The following is a 26,672-nucleotide window of genomic DNA, read 5'->3' on the forward strand; positions in this document are numbered from 1 at the left end:
TTATTTCAGCATTGTTTTCTCCCATCTCCACTGCTTCTCTGTAGGTCCATGTCTTACAAGGTCTCTTATGTTGGAACCCCACTGAACTGTAGGTAAGGGGGCAAAGTTGCATGGTCTGACTCTTAAATCCTTGTTAGGATTTCTTCCTGTAGAGGAAATAGAGGAATTTCTTTGCTTTCTGGCTATGGCACTGGGTAGGAGGGTGGTCTTGTGATGAACAGTAGACCGGAGGGTTGTCTGCAGTGACTGCAGTGACTCCTCCTCCCTCCCCCTTTAGTGGTCTTTGTGTTTGAAGGCAATAGCATGGCATCAATAGTTTCCTTTCAAATCTTCAGTAGAAAAGAACAGTTACTTTTGGAAAGGAGGCTGTGGGTGAAGCATTAGTCCCACTTTTTTGTGGAAGTTCAGCTGTGCTGCTGGCAGAAGTAGGGAAGGGTTGGATTTTGGCAAACCTGACTGCCAGCACTGAAAAGGAGTCAAAAAATAACCCTGTCTTTGATGGTTTTGATGTTTCTGTTTCCCCATCAGCTCCGTGACTGAAAATCTGTGTTCATAATGGCCACATCTGGGCATCAAAATGTCATCCTTCCCACTTACTATTGAGCATCTAGCCACTCCATTTTACTGTCAGAGTTTTACTTGGAAAGGAAGAATAGGACTGAAGAGGCTTTTTTTCTCCTTTTGTAATGTCTACACCCATACATCTTCACTCTTTTATGGAGGGAGAAGGGAGGTTCATCTACATACAGGGAGTCCTCGTACCTTAAGCCATAGCAATGCTCCTGTTTGCATCATGGGGTGTGGCAGATGTTGAGCAGAGCATGGAACAAAACTGGAAATGAAGGCAAAATTTTAGAAATGTTTAGAGATGGCATGGAGTTTTTTGGCAACTTCCTGTAATTCTGCTGGCTGGTATGTGCAAACTGCCGTTGTCTCGTGGAAGAAACGCCGAGGGAGCGTTTTGGGGTGCAGACTGTGAAGTCACTCCCAGATGTGCATCTGTGAGGTACAGAGAACAGGTTGCACCGTTCGCTGATCTGTTGGCTTGGCAAAACTCTCAGCTTGTTCACAGGCCTTAGGGCGTTGCAGGGTTGCGGAGATGCTCTCAGGCTCATCTTGGGGCTGGTTGTGCTAGGGAGGGAAGAGCCCAGGGAACTGTAAGCATGCTGCAAGCAATGATGCTCGTTTTGCAGTAAGGTGGGGTTCTCCTCTGCACCCATCGGCAGAACCGGTTTGCTGCACAGAGCAGGATGGGCTGTGCTCGGTGCAGCGCCGAGCAATACTCCTGGTGCCTTCTCCTGCCTTGAACGTGGGAGGGCATTGGGCAGGCTTGGCATCCCCAGAGCTTCTGGTGCTACTGACTTCTGCTGGAGCTCATGCTGCAGAAGCAATCCTTATTGCAGCCTGTCTGGGCAAACCCACAGACAAGATGCCGTGCTTCCATGGCTGTACTCATGCAGGTGCTCATTCTTTCTCTGTGGTGCCAGAGCCTTCCTTGCTGGCCGTACCTCGGCCTGCTCCTCACTGTGTGAGTGGCATGTGAAGCTGGCCTTCAATGGCGAAGAGGCTGTGGCACCGCGCCGCTTTGGGGGCAAGTGTTTCCTAACAGATTTTGACACTGCAAGAGGGTTCTTTCCCAGATTTAGCACCCTGTTGTAAGCACTCTCTTATCACTGCCGTTGTTTTTTAGAGAATGGAGAGTTCTGTTGCATTGCCTCACATTACCTATACATCTAAACAATATTCTTATATGGGAAGTAGATTGCAGCAGCTGGCATCAGCAAAGCTACTTGAAAGACATTCTTCATGTCCTATGCATAGGCCAGACAAGATCTCTAAATTGGTCCAGACATACTTTTGGATTTGCTTCACCCTTTGTTCTTGCCGTCAAAAATTGGCAAGTTCAAGAAGTCGGAAAAGAACGTTCACTCCTTAGTAAATACTGACTTGGTCTTTTTTGTCTGCATAACAAATACAGTATTAAATGTTTTAACAGTCATGCTGGATGAGGTGTGGAATGTAGAACTGCTTTTCAGATCAGTCAAGTGGGTTTGAGCACTAAGGCTTTGCATCGTTAACATCTGAAAACAAGAGTTTGGAGTTAAAAGGAAACATCATGCAGCTTGCTTTATTTCCCTATTTTTTCAACTTCAAAACTAGCTCAGGTGTGCGGCATCTCAGGATCACAAAACAAAGGGAAAAACAGCTGAAGGTGATTTACACAGAAGTGAAATGCACAAAATTGATCAGGCTATTTGTCTCTCTCTCCTGCCCTTCTCCCTTTGCATCTGAATCACTTCTCTTTCTTCCCCCCATCTTGCTGTCGTTGTTATCCTCAGTTGGTGCCTCTGTTAGCACAGTTGTGCTTTTGGAGATGCAAGCAGCTCAGCCTGAAGCCCTTAACTAAATTAACTGGATGGGGGGGTTCTGTCTGTGTGAAGTCTGCAGTGTTTAATTTTGGTACTTTTCTGTTCATGGAAGAGTAAAATTAAGATAACTGCACTCTTACCCGACGGACATCTCACATTGCTTTCTAAGAAGTGAAAGGGAGTTTTGCCATCTACTCTAAGGAATGCCATTGACTGAAATGACCGCTGTTTTAGGCACTGGCTAGGTCAGTGTAAAGTGTTTATACTATTATTTATACTATTTGATAGTATGCCCTGCTGTACTGAAAGCATATACCAGTGGAAAACTAGGCACGTGATACCTTGCTGGTTATTGTTTAATTTCATTTCCGTATGCCTCTGCTACACAGAAGTAAATTATCTCTGGTCCTGCCACATTGCTGGTACTTCTTGGTGTGTTGAAAACATTCTGTAACACTCCTGAGAACCTTAGCCACATATTTTTAAGGTGGGTATTGGCGTGGATGGATGATACATGAGCTGCTTTTTTCACACATCTTTTTATGTTTCTCAAGAAATTACATTTATTCAATCAAATACAGGCATTTGCTAAAAAAACCAGCAAGGACACTGATACTTTGTCCAATGTCTGGACAGGCAGTTTAGGATCAGTTTTTGTCTTCTTTTCTCATAAAGTTAAAAACTACTTTCAGATTACTTTTTTTTTCTGAGTAGCTTTCGCCAGATGTATTGTTCAACCTTGCTTCTTCCAAGTAAGCTGCCTATTTTCCCAAAATTGTTTTTGCATATCCTGCAGATCCCCATATTTTCTCTGTTCCAACTCTGTATCTTCTGGCTTCTTGCAAATAGAATACCACAGAGCTAGTTCCACTGTCCCGGTTTCTAATAGAATATGCGAAGCACGACCAGCCCCAGCTTTGAACCCCGCCAAGGGCAGCTCTGAGAACAGCAATTACAGACACAGGCATATTCTCCATGACTTGGATGTGGCTTCCTTCCAGTTCTTCTGCATCTTGGCGTGCTTGTATTGCACTAGTGCTTCCCAACAAAGACTCCTCTGGAGACGTGTCTGAAGAGCCAGAATTCCGTAGTACTTGCCTCGTCCTTTGCTTTCTTTCCTCCTTGTCGGTGTCCTTGGAGCCTGTCTTACCAATATTGGGCCGGGTATGTGGAAGCTCCAATGTGCATTGCTAATAGCAGGTGGGGCTTATTTAGATATTGCTGCTCCTTAACATGTGGGTACTCTGGAAAAGTTAAAAATTGTTGTTTGGATCTGTTTGGGCCAGTTCCTCTACGCTCACCTTGACATGTTAATTCTTACAGTAGAATCTCTTTGGCCTGTAAGAAGCTCTGAATCTCAAGTTGCCAGAAGTATAGAAATGTTAACTGCTCAAATCAAAGGCTGAATTGTTCTGGATTCTAAGGTCCCTGTGAAATGCTGAGTGCCATCATTCTGTGCTGTTGTCAACAACCGGCCCTAGTAAGTTATGTTAATCTTCTTCTCTTTGCTGAAACGCGCTTGGGATCTCCTCCCAGACGAAGCATTTCCTGATGAACTCCTCTCTGCTCACGCAGCTTAATCCTTCCTCTTCCCTGCTCTCCCTGTGCAGTACCTGCCCCATTCATCCAGCTCCTCAGGAAAATAACCAGCCCTCCCAAAGTGCCTCAGGACTCTGAAGGGTTATTTCCAATTTAAATTTCACTAATTTACTTTCTTTACCTCTTGGTACATTCTTTTCAAGACAGCTCTGTGAGAAAAGGCTACGACTGCAGCCTGCCCTTAAAGTCAGTAGATACTGGGCCAAAATCTCTGCTCTCGTGGAGCGATATCAGCAAAGAATTTGGCCCTGAGCCTGTAGCAGATCAGCCAGGGAGAATGCTGCGCAGTCCCGTGATCCTTTTTCACCCAGACCATCCTACAAGCACTATACTCCCAGTTACCCTGCTTTGTTTCAATAAGAGGGGTGTCCAGTTGTTTCAACTGATAAAAAATCGAATTAGGAAAATAGGCTGTAGGCATTCAAGTAGGATTTAAATGATTCGTTGGCCTGAACTACCTGGTGTTCTGCAGCCTCAAACCCGTAAAGCTTGGCTTCTCCTTGTAAACGATGCTCTGAAAAACACAGAGCACTTGCTTGTGAAACTGAAACTCATCAGACTCCTTTTTTTGTTCTTTTTCAGCCTGTTTTTCTTAGCTCCTTTGGCTTAATGAAACACAAACAGTGTAATCAATAAAGCCCCCTCTTTTTTTAAGGCACTCAAGAGCTTATGTAAAACCTTTGGAATTTGTTAGCATGATAACATTGTTACGCTCTCCTAGCTGATAGAAATATCAAAGCTAGCTAAGAATAACTCTGCGGCAGACAGAAGATTGGATTTGTTTCCTGGAATGAAAGCAAAAAGCGTGTATGCACTGCTCAGTTTCTAACAACTAAGGAAAATTTTGGGCTGTCATGAAAATAAATGGACACTTATAACTCTCATCTCCCCTTCTTAACAAGGTCATTAAATGAGTCAAAATATAGAATTAGTTTTGCTGAATAAGTCTCCAAGGTTTTCCACATCTTCCCTTTTTTTTCTTTTTTTGAATGCTGTGATTGCACGTGAAACTTCTGTTGCACACAGCATTCTTCAAATCTTGTTCGGTGGTAGAAACTCTGAATAAACTTGGTTTGCTGGAGAAGTTATCACTGGAATTTGTGAGTCTTTGAGTCTAGCCTAGGGTTTTCTAAAAATCAGTCTCACTTATTTGGAAATTTGCAAAATGGCAGTTTCCCATCACTTTGATCCTCCAAAATGCAATGGGTTAACGTGAAACTTTCCTTTTTTTTTTTTTTCAAAGCAGAAGGTTAAGGTAAAAGTCTGGGAACTCACCAATAAAAATTGCTGGGCATTGCAGAACCTAATTTTCAACCACCACAAATGATGGTTGTGGGCAATTTGTATGTGAAAAGTAGTGGAAATAAAAAGTTCAGGTGCATATTATGGAAGTGGCTTGGATATCTCAGCCAGGCTGCTCTGCAGCTAATTGGGCCTGTGGTTTTGCAGAGTGTATGACTATGAACCTTTGATTAGGAAATGCTAAAGAGAAACTCCTCTTTAATTTTAAATGAACTGAAGTGTATTTGTATGGTTTTCTTTGGGCACTATTTTTTCAGAAAGAACAACTTAAAATCACAGATACACATTTTCTTAAAGATTAGTTGCATGATGCAGCCTTATTGTTCAGAACAAACATGGGCATTGCCGTTTTGCCAGCTTTATTCCAAGTGTATCACAAATATTGTAGCATTTATATTTGCTAATAGACTTGTGATAACCTCAGTTTAAAGAGCTGGAAAAGAAAGAGCCTTGTTTTCATGCTTACGGGGAAAAACTTGACAGTCTGCTCTGAGTTCATGCTGTATTCTCAAAAACCAGAATGCAAATTTAACAGAAAAGCTGTGTGGTTGATTGTTTTTTTGGGGTTTTTTTTACATTTATTTAATGTAACATTCTTTCCAAGCAAATTTCATGGGTTTTTCATAGTTTATTGAGGGCTGACTCATTTTTTTCCCCCCCTGAAGCGCTTTGGGTTGGCAAAAATGACATGGTTTATGGGAAAGCCCCTCAGATCAAATTCACAGGAGCTGGGCGGAGGGGGTCACCAGGAGCAGTACAGTGTCCATTGAAAGCTTTCACCAGGCGTCCACCCACAGTCTCAAAGCACCCTGACCATGGAGCACAGCCTGAACAACGGGGTCTCTGATGACATTTCCTCAGTCATGGTCCAGTCTTCTGAAAACGTAACCTGACACAAAGTCCTGGAATCCAGCACTTCTGGAGGTACCAAGCTTGACTACCTCTGGTTTTTTTAAACCTCTAATTTTTCTGTAATTCAATTCTCCATCTTCCTGGGCGTAGGGTGAAACCATTGTGTGCCTGAGGAGAATATTCATAGGTCGGTCCTGCGGTTCGGAGCAGTGTGGGATGTGGAAGCTGGGGTGAACTGTATAGCACCATGTGCCTGCGTAATGTTGGGTAACTGTGGTGTCACCACAGGAACTTCCTTATACCTGTGCTGTGAACTGCATGGCACTGCCAAACTAAAAAGACAGTTGTTTCTTTCAGGGCCTCTCTTCCACCGCTAAGGTTGCAACCTGACTAACTTCTGCCATATTAATGTAGTAGGCATGGTGGTGATGGGTTGGTGGTTGGACTTGATGATCTTGATGATCTTAGAGGTATTTTCCAACCTTAATAATTCTATGAAATGTTGTTTTTTAGTGGACACATACAGATACAGAAAAGGAAAAAGCAGGGATCTGGCAAAGAAAGGTGCCTCAATCAGGCTGAAGGACCTCTGGTTCTTTCAGGTCTGAGTGAATGGCCCTTTAGGTGGTTACTGCCCTTGGGCAAAACTCAGCAGTTTTGGCAGCATCTCCCATGTCATGGGCATGAATATGTTCCTTCAGTCTTTGATTGCTGAGCTCAAAACCTTCACCCAAATGCAAAACACTGATGTTCTTTAAAAATGTTTGGGATCTACATTAAGAAAACCCATCGGTCTCCCCCAGTATAAGCCACCCCGATGCTTTCTGGCCTTTCCTCGAGGCCGAGCGTTCCCTGGAAGCTGGGGAAGGGCCCGGACTCCAGCGGGGCCATGCTGCAGAACATCTCCTGCCGCCGAGTCCCTCTCATCAGCACGCTCGCTCCTCATATCCAGCTCCAGCCCTCCGGAGAAACCTTTTGCAATACTTGGTTTCGCGGCCCTTTGATCTGCGGGCTGCGGGCTCAGCCAGACGGCTGCAGGCTGCAGCCGGGAGTCAGCCCCTCTCCTGTAATTGTCTCCCCAGCCTTGCTGGGAGGTTGCTTATCTCTTGTTTTCCTGTTGCTTTTCAGCTTGTTTCCTCTCGCCTCCCCCAGGCCTTCTCTTAACGCAGCTCAATTAATTCTCACAGGAAAATCAGATAATCAAGCACACCTTAGCGCTGTGTTCCTGGAGTGACTGCGTCTCAGTTTTCCTGTGTTTAAGTAGCAGAGGGCACTGGGAGGAAAGTGGAAATGGTTTTGTGGCAAAGGTGGGCTGAGGTTGCTTAGCGGTAGGTGAAGGGGTTTTGGTGTAGCAAGAGGCTAATGAACAAACAGGGAGAGGCAGGTTATGTGAGCAAAATGACCATTGCATTCCAAAAATGCTAAATTTGGTTATGTTGGCAGAAACATAGCTAATCCGTGTCCACGACTTTGCGCCAGACTGAAGTGCTGTTTGCAAAGAAAATTAGAGTTTATTTTAATGAATCTTATTCTCTCCGGGGTCTCCCTCCCCCTCGGGACTGTTGTACCTGCAGAAGCTATTTGTGAAATGATTTCCAGATGACAAAAGAGTTTAATTCCCCCCCTAATGAGAGGGTGGCTGAATGCCTGTACCTGTATCAGAAATCACAGTAACTTTTTCCATGCCTGGTTTCCTGCTGCTTGGGAGGTGGGACATGAGAGCGCTGCTCTCCCCAGAAACTTTAACTCTCTGCCTGATCTTAATCCTTGCTGTCAGAGTGGGTGCTACTGGCTCCCAGTGCTGCAGCTAAGTGAATTCCCCACAGCAGATTGTAGCATCCGTGGTGTTTGCCCCTCAGTGAGCCATACCTCACAGCCCAGGTGATGTCGGTAGTCTACATGTTTTTCAGCATTTTCACCCATTGCTGTACCAGATTTGGTCTCTGGGGTTTATTTAGTATATTCTGCTATTTCCTGTACAGGTATCTGAATTGTTAAAAGCAACAGTGAGCACATCCAGGGGAAATCCCTGTCGTCTGCTTTCAGACTAGATGTGAAAGTTCTCCTGTAGCACAAAATTTACCTGGGCAAAAATCTGTTCCTTCCTCTTGCTCACAGAAAATCGAACAAGGGCTGGAAAAAGAAACAGTTTAGAAGTAAAAAAAAAAAAAATAATTAAAAATTGGTTAATGTGTTTTTCCACCTGAGGCTCAGTTCTGAATTGATGCTTTGAGAGGTCCAGCTGGTACCTTAACATTAAAAGGAGATGCACAGCCCTGCCAAGTGCTGGTCTGAGTTCTGAGGAAGATAAGTGCCACCCAAGCAGGCACCACAGCTGAACGCCCAGAGTTTGGGCAGAGTGCACGTGGAGTCAGCTGGGAAACCAACCTGGCAGAATGAAGTCTCCGCAGCCCCAGCATTTTATCTGAGATATCTCGACTGGGATATCTGTGCTTTCGACTGGGCATTTGGTAAACAATGAATCCACCAACTGTCTTGCTGTGGGATAGATATTATAGACATTTAGTCTATAGTTATTGTATGACATGTCATAAGCATGATAATGATCTCCCTGGGTAGAGATTCAATGAATTCCTTGGGTGCTGGCAGCTTGTATATGCAATTTGGTGTATCTCAATGCAAAGACTTAATTACCTGTGAAGCCATTCTTTTGTGCTGTAATGAACCCATAGGAAACCTAAGAGATTAATAAGGGCACGCAACTAATTAAAACTGCTCCATTTTCTTACGGGTAAAGAAACCTGTAAGAAAACCTGTGTGACTTTAGGAGCTGGAACTTAAGAAGCAGAGTAGGAATAAAAAGGTTTGGTTTAGATTTACAGCTCTAAACAAACAAAGTTGCAGTGGAAGTTGTTAAAAACATCCTGAATCTTTTGAAAAGTTATCTTTAAAGCTGAGCCAAGCATCCCGAAACTGTAAAAAGCTGCCAGACGCCGTCAGTTAAGGAAGGCTCTGCCGGAGTGGGTTTTTAAAACGCTCGGAGGTTATTTGCGAAGCGTTACACACGCCGTAATTTAATCTATCCCAGCTCAGCAGATGGAAACTCCGACCAACCCTCGGCTTGGCACGCCTCGAAATAAATCCTGGAAGAAATTCTCCCGCAAAACCAGGAGGGGAGGGGAGGGGGGGGGGGAAATTAAAAAAAAAAAAAGAGAAAAGAACAAAACCCACGTGGGAGCTTCTGCGGCATGTGAGGTCCTCTGTGCGTGTGTGTGTTTTTGCTGCAAGGGCTTCGGGAACGGGGTTGCGACCCAAGTTCTCCCCCGGTGGGGTCGGATGCCACCGGGGCGGCCATCGCCGCCCCGGTGGCATCCGACCCCACCGGGGGAGAACTTGGGGTCGTGGTAAATTCAATCGTTGAGGCCCTTTTCCTCGGTTGAGCCTCATGGGAGGAGCCTCGGAGAAAGCAGCTCCTACTCATCGGCCTTTTGTACGTTCCAGCTCTCGCCCAAGCTGCCGGGGCCGGGCTTGGCTGGGTCGCTAAAGTCGCCTCTTCCCCCAGTTCGGGATGGTGGAGAGAACTGGCGTTAAACGGAGGGCTTGTCGCGGGCTGTCGTGTTGTTGGAAGCGAGGATGACCGGGAATAGCGAAGCTGGTGATTGTTTCCTGGCTTTGGTAAGTAGACACTTGCGAGGGGAAAGTTAGCCAAGGAGACAACAAAAGCAGCGTGCAGTTACGGTCTGTATCAGAAATGAGGAGGGAGCTGTTGTTTACCGCTGCTTTTCTCTCTCGCAAAGGATTATTGAGCGCTTTTTTTCCTCCTCCCCCCCTCCCCCGAACAACTTTTTGAGAAGTACCTCTCCTAGCGAGTGAAATGCCCTCCTGCTCCCACCGCCGTGCCCCCAGCTCCGGGCAGGACTCCCTCTCTGCTTGCCTCCGCGACAGATCCTGCCCCGTCCCATGGCTTGTGCTTGGGGTTTCTGCCCGGCCTCCTGTCAGCGGGGGGGGGGGGAGGTTTTTCTGGGGGGGTGCGTGTGTGTTCAGTAGGACTGAGAATCTCCTGGTTCAGCTTTACTTGCTGGAATTTGGAAACTTCCAAATTCTGCAGCAGTGAACATCGGGACGTGACTGAGAGCCCTTCGGAGGCTTTAAAAGCTGTATGGTGGTGACGTTATGGGCTTTTTATAATGCTTGACAGTGATTACAGCAAATATGCTTATTCATCCTGTGCAGGAGTGATTTATACTTCTAAGACTTTTATGTGGCTTGCTGTTGTCCCTCTTGTAGCTTGCAAAGGAAGTAACACTGTAACACGTGTGTCAGTCCCCTTTAGTCTTTTCATCTAAATTAATTGTATTTGTTTGTTTAATGTAATCACTCACCATAACTTTTAGGTTTTAATGTGACCACAGTAATGTAGAATACTCAGGCAAAAAAAAATAAATTATTTTTTTCTGTTTTATGGTTATGACTAGTCACACCGATAATCGGTCTGGATACACGTGTTACAAAGGGTAAGGGACTTCTGAGCAAGAAGGGTTGGGTGAGAGAGGAAGTCCAGGCCCTCAGGTAATGTGTGACTAAACACCATCCCCTGCCAATATAACTTCTCTACCTTGTCAGGATTTCCACAAGCACTGCCAGCAAAGTATCGCTTCTGAGAACTGCTCTCCGTCGTCACGTGCGCGGATTGCCTGACAGCGATAGCACCGTCGTCCCGCTCGGCCGGGTAATTTGGAGTTACCTGCATGGATGGCCAGCTGCTGTGCAGCTGGTGTTTCTGGGGTTGCTTTCAATAGGTGGGGCATTGCCTTCAGGAAGTCTTTTAAAAGATGCTTTAATTTCTCCAGAATGCAGTCTCTGCGTTTGTTTTCCTTTCTTACTTTATCAGTATGGAAATTTGCAGTAGGAGAAGGGGCTCCCTTGTTGCTGGAAGCACAGCCTTGTGTCTGGAGCCGGGCCGTCGCGTGTTCCCGCATGGCCTGCCGGCAGCCCGCAGCCTTCGGGAGATGCTGCTGGTTCCTGCTACTCAGCTGGGATGCTGGCAGTTCCCTTCCCTGGGGACCGGCGTGACTCGGGTGCTGCCCAAGCCGCGGTGGGCTGGGCTGGCTCTCCCTGGGCGCTCCGAGGACGGTCGCTCAGCACTCAGACCTGCTCTGCGCGTTGCTCGAGTCTGGCTCGGAGGAAGAGCGTGTACATCTCGGACACTGGAATAATTCCCCCAGGAGCCAGTTCTGGGATCTTGCTGGGAACGTCTTTTTACTGTGCGTCAAACTCATGTGTCCCCAGTGTGACAATGATTTTATTTGTTTAATTAGCACCTGCCAGTTCATCTCTTGGATACCTTCATTCCTGTGTTTGTAAAGCGCCCAGCTCAGCAGGGCTCGGCCTGGCTGAGGCCTGCGGAAGGTCCTGCAGTGTAAACACAAAGTGCTGATGCGAGGCACTTCAGGCATAGTTTCTCCTTCAGACTACAGAAGTAATTCGCCAGCTTTTTCCAAAATCACATATTTAAATGCAAAAGTAAGTCTTTGCTGGCTTTACAAAAGGCAGCGTGTTTCCCAAAAATTGAACTTTTGACTGTGAGTGTGCGTTTAGCTGGGAAGAGTAAAGCCTTGGTTCTATCTGTGCCTGGCGACAGCAGCAGTAACCAGTGACCCCCAGTTGTTGCTGTGTCTGAGCTGTGAAAGCTATTGCTGGCGTATGGCCTTGCCCTGTGTGGACGTCATTTGGATGTGGGGGTGTCCCCTTAGCTCACTGGGAAATCAAGCCAGGCTTTCCATTTCTATCTTAGAATCTCATATTTTTCCTAAAATTTTGTTACTATTTAAACTGATCTTAAATTACCTCACAAGAAGTAGTTCGGGGTGGGGGGAAAGAGGGCTTTGTTAGTTTTTAATCCTGTGCTGGTAGCTTATGCAGCACTCCTGAGCTGTTTCCTAAACAAGATTAGTTTTAGTTTCTGATACCAGTCATGTTGATTTCTAATCTGAGAAATAGCTTCTTGCCTCCTACTCTGCTAAATTATAATCATAATTATAATTATGAAATTATTATAATTTCCCCATATAAATTATATGAGTCCCAATAATCATGAAAATACTTTTAAAGAAATACCAAAGGTGCATAGAGCGACTAGAGCAGTTTGTTGCTGGATTTTCTACACATGAACTTTATTTCAATGAGTGTGGCTACTGTACAAGATAAACGAGAAAAGAAGAGAAGGTAAAAATCAATATTACGAAGGAATTACTTAGTGGAAGAAATTTTAAGAGGTACAATGTGTTTGGATCAGTGAATTTGAACTGAAATAAATGCTGCTAGATCTCTTTTCCTTGCAAAGAATTGCAGTGCAAGAGCTTCTTGGAAATAGTAAATCCTCTCAATATTATTCTGCAGTGAATTAATATTTATTTCTTATGCGTGTGTAACCTGAGGCTCAAAAAATTGACTCTTCAGCCTGAGTTTTTACAAAGCCAAGTATGAAATCTAGAGGATTTTGTCTATCAGCCTTGCTCTAGCCAGTGAGCAACATCTTGCTTCTTGAAAAAACTGGAAGTGCTGAGAGCTCAGTCCTGCCTTGCGGTGGTTGGTGCCATTTTCCAGAGTTTTCTGGAGTAAGAGCAGGGTCTATAAATCTCACCGTTATCTCATTAAAAGCAACCAAATGTTTAGGACTAGGAGATAGCAGGGCCTGAAGTCCTTACTGGTTTCCCTTGGAGTAAACTCGGAGCTGTTGTTGACTGTTCAAAGGGAGCCACATCCAGATCTCTGCTGATTGGAAAAACATGGACCGGGAGAAAATGCCAAGACCCGGAGCTGCCTTCTGTCTCCAGCACCAGTGTCAAAACCTTTGAAAATTTGAGCATGAAATTGGGGTTTTGAGGTTTGCATCTCGCTGATGTCGACAGGAGAGCAGCCAGCAGGCCCACCAGAGCACCCAGCCCTCGCTGTGTCTGCGCCGAGGGGCTGACCCCGCTTCCCTCTGTGTCCGCCGGCCTCAAGTTGTGCTTTTTTCATATTTTAGATATGTTTCCCGCCTTGGTTTGAAAACTTCTTACATAGACAGAGGTCAGACCTCCTGTGTTTAAACAGAAGAAATTACATAGGTGTAAGTGGTTATTTCTCATTCCTCATTGACATTTAATGACTGCTATGGGTCAAGCTTTGCCTGAAAGTTGCTATTTGCGTACCTGCCTTCTAACAGTGACTTGGAAAATCTCTTTTCAAGGGAAAGTAGAGGCCTTAAAAGTGAAATTACGAAACTCAAGAGCCTCAGGACACTTGATGGGCAATGTCTTTCACTTGTGACTCACTAATAACAGACTGAACCCCTTGGACTTTGGGCTGAATTTAGTGCACTCGCTGCAGCTGTTAGCAAGCAACTGCTTGTTAAACTGCGAGCTATTTTCCTTTGAAAAGTATTTCAGTCATGCTTGTCATAACTAGAATTTGGAAGTCATTTTAAGTAGATCCTCTTCCAGACTTGATCCGGAATCGGGTGATGGACTGGAAAAGGCTCGTGGCCTTTTTAGAGCTCAGTTCTTGAAATGAATCGACCTAGAAGGCCGGGTGCTGGAGAGGGCTTGCAGCAGCGACCTGGTGGCAGGCGCCTGCCAGGCGAAGGCGGTTGTGATGCCCAGGAATGTCACTTGTGGAACTTGTTTGAGCAGCTTTTGGATGGCTTCATTGTTTGTGCTGCACGGAGTAGGGCTGCTTGGCAAGGAGCAGCTTCTCCATCACCTCCCCGAGCCGCGTTTCAGGTTACCTTGTCCGCAGACGGCATGAAAACGGCTGGCCGCGAGCGGGTTGTGCAGCGGGCAAATGCTTTGCTTCTCCCCAGATCGGGGCACACCAGTACAGCGGCTTCGACTGCAGTTTTGGCTTGTGCTGTGCTTTCTGTATGTTCGCAGGAAAGACCCTTCGTGCTCTGTCAGCAGCCAGAACAAAACCTGCTCATCTGCGTTTCGCTCCTTATGTATATAGGCAAGAAATTGCAATGTCCTGTTGTTGAGGTCTGCTTTCTAAACGCTCATTGTAAGGCAAAGAAGAGGGGGCACCCCAGTTTGTGCTGTAAATATGTGCAACTCTTAATGATGAGCGAAACTGGTCCTTTCACACAAAAAAGCCACAGGACTAGAGAACTTGTAAACATCTTAGCTCAGAGCTTCCCACAACAGACTGAGCCCTCAGGTGTCGTTAAATGAGAGAACGTGTGGACAGTTCATTGCTTAGTATTGTAATTAGATAAAAGTAAATTCGTGAGTTTAAAAAAATAATCGAATGTTCTAGGCTGTCACCAGAGAACTGCACTCGCTGCGGTGGCTTAGCCCTGTGCTTGTTAGAGGTGGGGTAAGGGAGGGGAGAATGTCGCTTGGCTTGTCAGGGATGCCATGGACAAATGAACTGGACTGAGTGCAGAATGATGCTGTGAACACGCTGGAAATGAAAAGCAGAAACACTGGCTTACAAAGGAGCACAGGTGTAATTAATTAAAATAATATTAAAAAATCAGAAAACCAGCTTGACAAATCATGATGTCCATACGAATGTGTTACTTTACAGAATCCTTTAGATAAAATGTTTCAAGTGTGAAGTTATCAGAACAATAGTGACTTTATTACAGTGCAGTTTAACTCCTTGTGATGTTCTTTGAACCAAAGTTAGACTACAGTAGAGAATCGTACTGGTCCACTGGATTTGCAGTTAGGTGTGGAAGTAATTGTCTAGTGTTAAAGCTGAGGTCTGTGATTTAGGGATTTTTGTTTTTAAGCTGAAATTCCAAATGCTAAGTGACAGTTTTAAGTTTATAGACCTCTGCTCAAATCTGTCTGTGTAAGGCACTGCCGTCCGTCTGTGTCCAGGGTTGCGTTCGCTTGGTACTGGAAACAGCATGGGCAGCAGGAATGCGGCACCTCAAAACCGAGCCAGCTGGGTGAATCTGCAGATGTGAAACTGGAACCCCAATTAATGGTCATATTTTGTATTGTACAAAAAACTGTGGATTTCAGTGAGTTCCAGGGAAAACTAACACTTTCAGGGCCCTGGTTTCTGAGTGGCCACATAGGAAAGTCAGGTTGAAGTAACCAACAAAATATTCCCATGGTTTGGTGTCTTTGTTAAAAATAAATGAAACCCCCTTCTTCAGCGAGGCTCCCTTCCTTATTTATTCAAGGGTGCATTTCCAGATTGTTTTCCTTTAGCCACTTAGCTCTGGGCTGCGCCCTGTGTCGCCCGGGTGTGGGACCAGGCTGGGGGTCTGCCTGCGTGTGCTCCTGCAGCACCTGGGGCACCTTCGTCTGACTCTGGGCTCCCAGCCACGAGCCCCCGCGCAGCCCCGTGGCAAAGCCGGACTCAAGTGCCCTGTGTTACGTGGTATCTAAGCGAGGAAGTCTTGCTATTTCTCTTTTTCAAGCAGTAGCTCATTTTCTTATTTGCTTTTTAAAGTCATCATCAAAATGGGGTGAATTTGCTGTTGGATTGTGCTTTCTCATTGCTCCTGCAGTTGTAACACAGACAAAAATCCAGTAGCTTCAGGCCGGTGGGAACAGTAGAGCTGTGCACAAAAGCAACTTACGTGAAAAACGCCAACTTCACCAACTTTCGCTGCGTTCCCTAACACACACGGTAGCATACGCACGCTGAAGCCCAGGGGTTCCAACAGCCAAATGACAACAGTTCTGCAGTAACTCAGACCTCTAAGGCTTCCTTTTTTCCATTTTTTTCTCTCTGCAGCCCTTCTGGGCCAGGTGATGATATACAGTTGGCTTCTCCCCTTGATCCTGCCGAGCAACCCTTAGCTGTCCCTGCGGTGTTTGGAAATGCTGACCCTGTGGATGCTGCTGAGCTGACTGCAGCAAGGTACTGTACCGAGCCGCCGCGGCTGGAGCGGTGGGGAGCAGCTGCAGACTGCTTACTGGTGTGGGTGGCTGGAGGACCACGGAGGTCAGCGCTAGCTGAGAAATCGCTGTCACTCTTCTTGGGTGGATATATGTCTGGTATGGCCAGTTGCTGATGGGTTTGCTGAGTCCGGCTGTAGTCAGCGGAGCATCTGTCAGTGGAAGTCTACATCAGAATTTAAGTCACCTTCTATCCAAACCTTCAAAGGAAGATGCCATTTACCTGTCCCTGAGATTGAATCACTCTGGCACATGGGAGGGTCAGGCAACATGAAGGTGCAATCTATGCCTTACATTTCTTTAGGTGCTTATACTTTTTTTCGGTTTAGTACAGGGTAACTGATCCTTTGGGCATTTTCTTTAATTTTGAGAAGTTCCTTGATGGTATAATGCTGATTATTAAGCATTCAAGTGTCTCATCTCTCATCTCTCTTCGACACTGGGCTTTTTGTCTGCATTTACTTGCACCAAGAAGGGAAACTGTTGGTTAATTTGTGCTGGTGGCAGTTGGGTTGTCAAGTTCTTTGGCTGTGTGAGCTTGTCCTAACTGCCAACAATAGAGGAAGCCTTGTAGGGTGTGTTTACTCTTCAATCATTGTGAATTCAGCGGAGTGTAAACATGCACAATATATTTAAGCTAGCATTAAAGTGGTTAGCTGAAGTAGCAATAATGTGCTATATCAGAGGCAGAAGGGACCTTGCGTGGTTTGCTCAATCCACCTTAAAAGCTGGGTGACTTTGCTGTTCAGCCCGTACTGGTCTTCCATCCGTCCCCAAGCTGGTGAGTCGCTAATTCTGGTGGAGTGAATCTGTGAGAAACAAACTTTTGCCTACAATCAGGGTAAGAAGATCTAGAGAAGCTTACAGTGGGAAGCTAATGGTGTGGATTTCTTCCAGTTATTGTAAGTTTTTAGCCAAAGAGTTGTGTTTCTTTGTTTTTAACATATGTAATTGGGTTACTGATGGGTTTTTGTGGATTCTGTCTTTTCTTGGTAATGGATTGTTGGCCATAGTAGCAAGGCAGTTAAAAAGAAGTGAGCAGTAATTGAGGTGAAGCTATGAGCTACTTTCTGAATGCAGAGGAATGAGAAAAGACTCACCAAAAGTGCCAGGGAGATTTATATATGGTCTCTGGACTGCAGTCTGAAAGAGAAGACTTTGTTGCCCTTGGGGTGATAGTTTGCTGTTTGTAGGGAAAAAGGCACACAAGCTGTCTATGATTAAGTGTCACCGCAGGAAACATTTAGGAAGAGCAGTCCTAGAGTGTTTTAATTTACTCCTGCTTGTAAATCTCGTGAATTCACTGTTCACATTCTCATCTGGATCTGTAATTTTGAGTGAATTATATTATACCTTTTCTTTTGCTTTACTTCGTAACTTCTCTCTCTAAAATGTTTTTACCCTTGACATCCAGAAGTTAGTCTCGGGGTTCCTTGCGTCAGCCAAGTTGCGTAGACTGCGAGGGCTGGAGCTGTAGTTAGCCCATACGGGGGGGGCTGAGCCCAGTAGGGGTGAGGGCACACAGACCGTGCAGCAGCCTCAGGATCTGGCTCTTGTTTCCATATCCTGACCCTGATGAAGGTGCAAGGATTTTTGCAAGGGATCAGTGCCAGAAAGTTGCAAGCTGGGGGTATTCACTGTGGAAGCGGGATGTTTGTCAGCTCCCAAAACGGAGGAAGGTGAAAGTGCAGTACACTGTGGTCAGCTGGAGTGAATCCAGCTGCAGGTAGTTCACCTGTGTTTGTTGATTTTATTTTTTTTTTTTGTCTTTTTTTTTAGAAAGCTGCACAAGTTAACTCTTGTCAGTATTGTTTGTTTTTCTTACTCTTTTATTTTGCATCCTTGTTGGACTTTAGACGTAAAAGCCTACCTGTTCTCCTTGAGCCTGTCTTTCTTGTCCAGGCTGTGGTTGCTCGCCAGCTTCCTGGTGAGCCGTGCAGAGGTGCTCCTGGGTGCAGCAGAACAGCAGAAACGCAGCAGCTCCCGCGTGTGCCCACCCGCGGATGCAGCTGATCGGCAGAAGAGGGGTTAATCTTGGCGCGGCTGGACCCCTGCTTTAGCCCCTGTCTGAAACGGGCACGGCGCAGGTCTCTTCCAGTGGTAACAAACGCTGCCGACTTCTCTGTGGGTTGCTCAGACCTCACCTGGTAACAGCACGGTGTTAATCGCAAATGAAAGTAGTGGTCTTAAAATGTGCAGGGTTATGCTCACACTGAGGATCAGTAATAGCAGGACTGGGCTTTTCTTATCCAAAGGAAGAGTTTCAGTGGTGTTTGTTGTTTCATGTCATGGCCTTATCCGTCATCTTCTCTTCACCTGTGATGTGGAGCAGATTCTTGCTTATAGAAGTCTTACTGATCACATTAAAGCCACTGCTTTTTTGGCATTTTGTGTAGAAATACTGCAGCACTGCTTTTCAGTATGACTGCAAAAAAATTCTCTAGTGCACACACGTGTCATGTCTCTGTGTCAGTGCTTGCTGGTTATACCCATGCGCCGTACTTTTGAAATGTTACCAGGGCTAGTAGATGGCATGATGCTATTCCAGTCTCACTGCAGTAACATACAATTATAAAGTGTTTTTCCCCAATATATTCAGTTATTTACTAATGAATTCCTTTTGTTTCCATGTATTTCCTCATCAGGGGTGTCATATAACGCAGATCGTGTGCACTTTGACAGGGGAAAATGATGGTGCATATAAGGCAGGGGTCAGTTTGTGCTAAATGTCTTCCAGATGGCAGTGCGTAATAAGAGATCAGGTTGTCCCTCCATCTGTCCAGTCAAGAAACTGTATCTTTGTTTTGCTCCTTGAGGATGACTGCCTGCCTCTCTCCTCCCCTCCTGATTACATATTGATCAGGCACAACATAGTATCATCTGCTCAGTAAGCAGATTGTGTTTACTGTATCTGCTGAGGAGTGCCCTGAAAAGAATTAGGTAAAAAGTTCACCAGCTGTTCTGCCAAGCATTTTTGCTAAGCAGTGAAAGGCCAAGTTCACTCTGATTTGCCAGTACACGTTGCACTAGGAGAAATTTTGGCTAGACACATCTTTCTCTTCATGCTGCAGGTGCAGAGCTCTGCAACAGGACTACTGTTTCATGCGAGAAATGTTTGGACTGGAAAGGCAGAGAAGGCAGACAAGTGCCCCAGCTGTGTAAGACTACAGCTTAGCTTGGCTCTGTGGTTAGAGGTGTTAAACATTTCTGAGCAGTGTCTACCTGTTCCCTTGCAACTTGCTGCCCGTCTCGTGGGCAAAAAACCTGCAGCTGCCTGGGAATAAAATGGCAGCTTGGAAAGCACTGGCTGCATGGGTTGTCTTTAGGGTCAGGCCATAGGTAACAGCCAGGGCAACCCAGTCTGGGCCCTACCACACCCTGAGGAAAGCTTCTGCGCTTGCATTTAACCTCCAGCTGAGGTTGCAGAGCTGCAGCATGGTGCTTAGTCCAGACCAGACAGAGCCAACACAGCTCTGTCGTGGGTAGTAGGGAAGGAAAGCTGTTCTAACCTGAGCTGGCGTTGGAAAACGTGGTGTTCCCCTGCATCAGGCTCTCTCCCAGCTGCTGTGATGCAGAGGGCTCACACAGCTGTCACCAGGGAATTTGCGATGGGTGATGTCGGATGCACTGAAAGCTGTGTTGCTTTATCTGCAGATGGACCTTTCCCGCTTGCAGAGTGATGCTCTCGGGGTGTGCTCCTCAGTGTTAGCAGGACACAGGCGGGAATACCCAGGGGCATCTGTATGCACAGGAGGTCAGAAGGTGACTTTTGAGAATTACTTAAAAATAAACAGAGACAGAGCTTGAAAAATGTTTGTTTTCTAATCAGCTCGACTCTACAGAATAAAGACTGGCCAATGTGTAGTTTGTTGTGCGCCAGGAAGACTTGGCTCTTTTGGTAGACAACTATTAGAATGTCACTCATTGGAAAACAAGTTTAATGGCAAGCCTTGTTTTAGTGAGAGCTGTGGAGAAGCAGAGGTTTTAATGTAGCCACTTCGTGTCTGAGCCGATACAAGTACCATGAGTTGATACACGTACCTGGGTTGATGCAGACTTACCCCGGAGGGTTCAGGGTGGACACAGAGCCTGTGTTTCGGATGGGGTTGCTGCCTCTGTGCAGTCTGTACCGTTTCTGAGCTGCTCTGCTTCTGCCTTGTCCCTTGTGAGCTTTATTATGCCACCAGCGGGCAGCACCCACCTGCAGGCAGTGCCCGTCTGGGGATGGGCAATAACCAGTAACACTGAGCTCTTGCAATGCTACTGCAAACCACGCTGAGCAGTGCCCAAATTATTGTGTGGCAATATCAGCCCTTGTTGGAGCGACAGCAGGGGGAGAAGGAGCGGAGGCCGGCCCTGATACCCTGTCCTGCAGTCCACCCTCCCATGGCACGCAGGGGGATGCCTCCTGGTACTCCTGTTGGCACAAGGTGCTGGAGAAAATGCAAGTGCCGACTGCATCTTCGCTGTGTTCCTTTACAAGCCCACTTGCACAAGTAAGGCAGCTGGCACTGGGCAGGCGTGGTCTTCGTGGGAATGCAGTATTTGATGGTTTAGATGAAGCTTGGAAAGATGAAGGGAAACTATTTGTGGATTTTAAATGCCTACAAATATCTTAAGGGTTGGTGTCAGGAGGATGGGGCCAGACTCTTTTCAGGGGTGCCCAGCGACAGGACAAGGGGCAATGGGCACAAACTGAAGCAGGGGAAGTTGCACCTGAACATGAGGAAGAACAACTTCTCTCTGAGGGTGACGGAGCCCTGGCACAGGCTGCCCAGGGAGGTTGTGGAGTCTCCTTCTCTGGAGATATTCAAGACCCGCCTGGACAAGGTCCTGTGCAGCCTGTTCTGGGTGACCCTGCTTCGGCAGGGGGGTTGGACTGGGTGACCCACAGAGGTCCCTTCCAACCCCTAACATTCTGTGATTCTCTGATTTTGACACATACAGATAGTATAGCTCATAAAAGTAAGCCCTGTGCTTTGTGAAGGCCAGAGCTCTACCTAAAATGCCTGTTTTGATAGCTAGTTTTGCTTTGCAGAGAGCGTTAGAAATTACATTTGTCAAAGCGTGTCTCTGAAAATGGTTTCATTTTATGTGGGAAGACTTACGGGGGGGAGCTGCAGGGCTGCAGATGGGCACTGGGGGCCTGTGCGCAGGGTGCGAGGGGAACAGGTGCTGCTGTAAGCAATTAACCGGGATGGCTTTATGGGTGCCTAACATCAGGCCCGTAATTTTATGTGCGTTTGGTGTTCTTGCTTGGCTGGGCCCTCTTGTGAATTGCTTGGGTTTTGCAATTCTTTGTTTAGTCTGCAAACAGATGTTCAGCATTTGCGTATTTTTAGCAGTTTACTTTTTGCTGTAAAATCTTACTTTCTCTAATCTCCGTGTGACCCTATATAGTCACAGCGCCTTTGTGTATATTTGATGCTGTTACTATATTAGGACAGCCATTTTTAGCAAAGGGAAAGTCCTTTGCATGAAAAAGGAAACAGCTTGCTTTTTATTTAAATATTTTAACTTGATGTGACTGAAAATTTAGGAAGTCTGTGTCAGTGTCAGACCAGTTTGGACAAACTGGGGAAGGGGAAGGGGAAGAAGGGGGGAAGGAAGGAAGGAAGGAGTGTGTAAAGCAGAGGTGGTTTCTTAGAAGAAGTAACTGAGGAGCTGTCCCATGTGGGACAAAGCACTGTCATGGATATGAGCTGATCAAGGTGAACCACTCTCAGAAAGAGCCTTCGTAGTCTTAGTAAGTTAGCGGATAAACGCTTTGGCTTGTATGCATTGTCACCAAAGTTAGGGACGTGATTCACGTTTGTCCTCTGTTTGTATACATGTTTCTAAAGAAAGGAATCTGTCCCTGAACTTTACTGACTCTTATTCAGTAACAAAACTTAATCATCTACCTCCTACAATTACAGTATAATTACTGGAGGGGAGTGCAGAGGAAATTTTAAAAAGAACGGCGAAGATAGCTGTTTATATTTAGTTCAGGAAACCTTAAAGAAATGTCTCAGCCAAGGCCTGGTTCCACCACCGTTTCCTTACCCATTGGCGTGTGGGTGCCTGGAAGCCGGCGCTGGCACGGGGGCAGGTGTCATGTGCGGAGCTGCCCCAGCCCATCTGTGTCCCTTGGGCCTGTCGGAGGCCCTGGGAAGGACAACGTGGTGGGGCGACACCTGCACTGCTCCTGTGTTTGAGACATGAAGCCACTGGTTGCTTAGTTCCTTTCCTGTCATTAGTTTAATGAGTGTGGGTGAAGCAGGGGGAGTAGTACAGTTACCAGTCTGCTCAAAGTAAGGGAGAATCACAGAATCACAGAATGGTCGGGGTTGGAAGGGACCTCTGTGGGTCATCTAGTCCAACCCCCTGCCGAAGCAGGGTCACCCAGAACAGGCTGCACAGGACCTTGTCCACGCAGGTCTGGAATATCTCCAGAGAAGGAGACTCCACAACCTCCCTGGGCAGCCTGTGCCAGGGCTCCATCACCCTCAGAGGGAAGAAGTTCTTCCTCATGTTCAGACAGAACTTCCTGTGCTTCAGTTTGTGCCCATTGCCCCTTGTCCTGTCGCTGGGCACCACTGAGAAGAGCCTGGCCCCATCCTCCTGACACCCACCCTGCAGATATTTAGAGGCATTTCTAAGGTCCCCTCTCAGCCTTCTCTTCTTCAGGCTGAACAAGCCCAGCTCCCTCAGCCTCTCCTCATAGGAGAGATGCTCCAGTCCCCTCACCATCCTTGTAGCCCTCCGCTGGACTCTCTCCAGTAGCTCCTCAAGTGAGCTTCTTGTGGGGTGATCTTTTGGATACACAGGTGATTTACCTGCTTAAAGACCATTAGAAGGCTCGTGAGAGAAGCGTTCTATTTGTGTGGCTGTCGAGGGTTTTTTCTAATTTGGGTTTCGCTTAAGACAACAGAAAGTTAATGGAGCTGTAACAGTGCGCTCTGCTCTGGTCTGCCTTGAGGAGAGGGAACAGTGAGGCTACGCTCGGCTGCGTACCAGGGGTTTGGGCAGATGGCTGTTCCCTCCCGTACCCAGCTGGTGTCTGTGCCAGCGCTCCTCTGCTGCGGGGAGCGGGAGGGGACATGCCTCCCCGAAGCACCCCGCGGTGCCTTCCCTCGCCGGGAAGAAGCTCGGTCATTCCAATCCCTCTCTACGCGCTCTGGAAATCTTTACACAGCTGTCGTGCTCCCGAGCTTGGGTCCTGTGGGGCTTTGCTGAGCAGCGGGACTTGTAGGAATTAACAGAGCAGCAGCATTACAGTCCCGTAATCGTAACATTCATGTCGTGAGTTCAGGGATTATTGTGCTTTTAGCTTTACAGCCTAGGGAGAGCTTTTAAAGTAAGAGAATTTTTTAGTCCCAGGTTTTAGTGTTTTGTAAAAGACGAGTCACTCAAGTCACTTCGTTGAATGTTTGTATTGTACGCTGAGGAGAAAGGGCTGTGTGAGAGCTGTACAGTAGTCATCAGTGATTTATTTATTTTTACTAATTTCATACACAGTTAAATTTCTCTGGCAGTTAATGTTATGGCCTATAAGAGCTGTCAAAACTTGCAATATTACTGGTTATGTGGTAATCTAAGAAATTTAGTGAAATAGGGTTTGTAGGAAGAAGTAATTTGCGGGAGGTGGGAGGAAGACAGTATTGGGCAGGGGACGATGTGCTCCTTAGAGGTCCTTAGTTTAGATCCAGCCAAAATTCAGCTTTTAAGGGGTCTTCACTGGAGCTTCATGGGCACTTCTGAAATTTGTCAGCTTATTATTTCTAATTGTTTTGCAGCACTTCCAAGTCTGCTAGCTGCAAAGAAGCTGATAACCTAATTCCTGGGGATGTACATGTGTCTGCGGCCCCTGGCGATGGTGTAGAACTGCCTGCTGAAGAAACTACAGGTTTCACAAGGGAAGAAAAGAGGTATTGTGCAAAGTTATTTCACATGTTACAATAAATTTCCGTGTCTGTGCATCCTTTGCTTAAGAAAGCATAAGTAGTGTAAAAGAGGCTGAATAACAAGTGTTTTGTCAACGTTATATGAACACTTTGTTGCTAGATTTTGAAACCAAATGGTCAATTACCAAGACCTGCTTCCTCCACTATATTTACCGCAAAAGACCAGAAGAGGGAGCTTGGACTACGCTGTTTATGACTATGCTGATCTTTCCTACTATTTTTAAAGTAATAACTTCCCCCCCCCCCCCCCCCCATATTTTCCCTTCTTGAATTTCAAGTTTGGTTTGGTTGGTTGTTCTGGTTTTTCGTTTTTTTGGGGTTTTTTTTTTATGAAACCATGCAAGATTGGATCATGTTGAAGAAGACTGTCTACTCATTCCCCTTCAGATGCTGCCAGTCTCCTCCTCACCCCACACTATGGATTTGTACTGTAGTTGTCAGTACGGAAGGAAGAAGTTCAGCTTGGTTTTTGCTCTTGCTAGAGAGATGTTTAATCATCTTGATTGCAAAGCCAAATGTTTCTCTCCTTCAGATTTGCATTGATCGGTGCTGTAGTGTTTGATAGATGGCCTAGGAAATTTTTGCTTGTAAAACCCCCAGACTGAGTCCTCCCATCTCAGATGTAGTCGGGACAAGATGTGTGCTTGGATATTCATGTCAGAGCTTCAGGTGATGCCTGTCTTGTGGGTGATTAACCACCCTGCTGTTGTGGCTGGGCAATAAAGGCATGCCCTTGTTGTGACAGCTATTAATGGAAAAGGTCACAGCACAGCTGAGAATATTAAATGGGCACTCCCTGGAGAACAGTGTTCTCCACCCCACAAATACAGGCCAGCAGCTTGTGACAAGTACGTTGCAAGACAGGAGACACCATGGGAAATAAAGCTGCTTCACTGAAGCTGTGTTCAAAAGTGTCAAAAGATGCCGCTGTCAGGAGGAGGATGCTCTGAATCACAAATAAAAATGTCCACAGTAGACATGTTCCGCTGTGGAACAGCGAATTAATATCTATCAGCAAAGACTGGTGAAAAACCCATTCACACTATAGTATCTAGAAAACACGTGGGTTAACTATTTGTTCTAAAGCTCTGGTTATTTTGGTCAGAAAATGGGGTCCTCACTTCTGGTGTATGAGCTTGCTGCAACACAGTTAGGCCAGGTCTTCTGTATAATGTTCCTCCATGACGCTAGACTGGACCCCCAGTTTTTAACCTGTGGATAGTTGGAGGGGAGCAGAAGTGCTTGAAGGTCTGTTTTGCACCAGCATGCAAGTTCTATACTCTGGAGAGAATTTTCTGAATGAAGGGTAGCTACCATGGTCATTCTCTAAAAATGGAGAGAAATGGTCAGGTGAGGTTGTAAATTGGAAAGTATTCACCCCAAGGTGTTGGCTCTTTCCAGAGAATCATCCAAAATTGTCTGAACTTTATGGATACCCTGGACTGAATTTCACATGCTGTGAGGGCTTTAGTGCAGTCACAGATGACTGTCATTTACAAATCCAAATTGAAACCACCAAAGCATATGGTGAGGTTTTTTTTTTCCTTTTCACCAGAATTCAGCATCAGAGAGAGGACAAATAATTTTAGAACTCTGCAGACAAGCAGAGCTGCTGTGCTCACATATTTACATTGGCTTGTGCCTCTGAAGTTTCTGTTTGGTTTTGATAATGATGTCATGTGTTTAATAATGTAAATATCTATGTGTGCGTAAGAATGTCTTGGAGGGTGTAAACAATGGTGTAATTGAGTAATATTAGTAGTACTGCTTAATGCAAAATTAAAATCCAGCCTAGGATGTCGGTAACCAAAATGTACACTGGCAAGTGTCCTCGTTGTGCCTGGCGAATAGCGGCCTCATCACCCTCAGCCTTGGTTCTCCACAGCTGGACTTGCACATTTGTTCTGTCTGTAACATGAACACAGACTTTCACAGGTCTTAATGGAAATTAAGATGCGTACAGAGGTGAGAACTGGAGATATCTGTGGGATGAAAGATAATTCTTGCATCTTGTTGAAAAGCAAATATTTGCACAGTAAGTCCAAATAGCTCTTTGCTGTTATAATCAGCCCGTTATGTAAATACTTCTTGGACTATCTTGCATTTTTGTGTGATTCATGTGTATCAAGTCATATCAGCCATGGAAAATAATAGCGTGCAAATTGGGTTATGTTTCACTTTGTCACATTTATAGCAACTGCCTGGACAGCAAGGTGCTAAACTTCTGCAAATGCAGCGCCACTGCACAATTTTTCTCCAAAATGGATCCTCGAGGCATTTCAGTCTCCTCTGTGATTATGATGGTCACGTTATGAACTGTGTCACAGACACTTCATAATTTGGGAGAAGTGCTGAAGTATTGCTAGTGAGTGGAACTTGTCCTTTATGGAAGCCCTGCAGATAGAGCTGGAATGGCTCTGAAGAGCTGATCCATCCCTCTGATGATCCTGTGAGGAAGAGAGATGGATATAATCCGTTCTGTAGAGCAAAAAGCAAATGCTGCTTTGTGCATGTCCTCACCTGTAGCTTCACTGCCTGCTTTGAAAGCTACACCTGTGCTGTTAAATATGGCTGGTGAGATGGAGAGGTGGGTCCTCCTTGTTGTCAGATATGGGGTCAGTTTGCATTCAAAAGCTAAACCAGACTGGAATCAGATCATTCTCAGAGGCTCTGGATGGGTAGGGAACTTCTGCTGATCTCTAAATCTCTGAAATTAAATACACCTCTCTGTCTTACCCAATTTC

The 26,672-nt window shown here is 45.9% G+C and overlaps 1 protein-coding gene across 5 annotated transcripts in view; it reads left to right on the forward strand.

The window, feature by feature from the left end:
• TACC2 (transforming acidic coiled-coil containing protein 2) overlaps positions 1-26,672 on the forward strand; it is a 150,477-nt gene that overhangs the window by 48,109 nt on the left and 75,696 nt on the right. For all 5 annotated transcript variants that reach the window (XM_075423865.1, XM_075423867.1, XM_075423866.1 and 2 more), the window contains 2 exons: positions 15,819-15,944; positions 23,761-23,892. In XM_075423865.1, the coding sequence (XP_075279980.1) occupies positions 15,819-15,944; positions 23,761-23,892 (258 nt within the window). Of the gene's footprint in view, positions 1-15,818; positions 15,945-23,760; positions 23,893-26,672 lie in introns of those variants that run through there.

The sequence above is a fragment of the Opisthocomus hoazin genome, chromosome 6, assembly GCF_030867145.1.
Source record: "Opisthocomus hoazin isolate bOpiHoa1 chromosome 6, bOpiHoa1.hap1, whole genome shotgun sequence".
In the NCBI taxonomy this organism is placed as follows: domain Eukaryota; kingdom Metazoa; phylum Chordata; class Aves; order Opisthocomiformes; family Opisthocomidae; genus Opisthocomus; species Opisthocomus hoazin.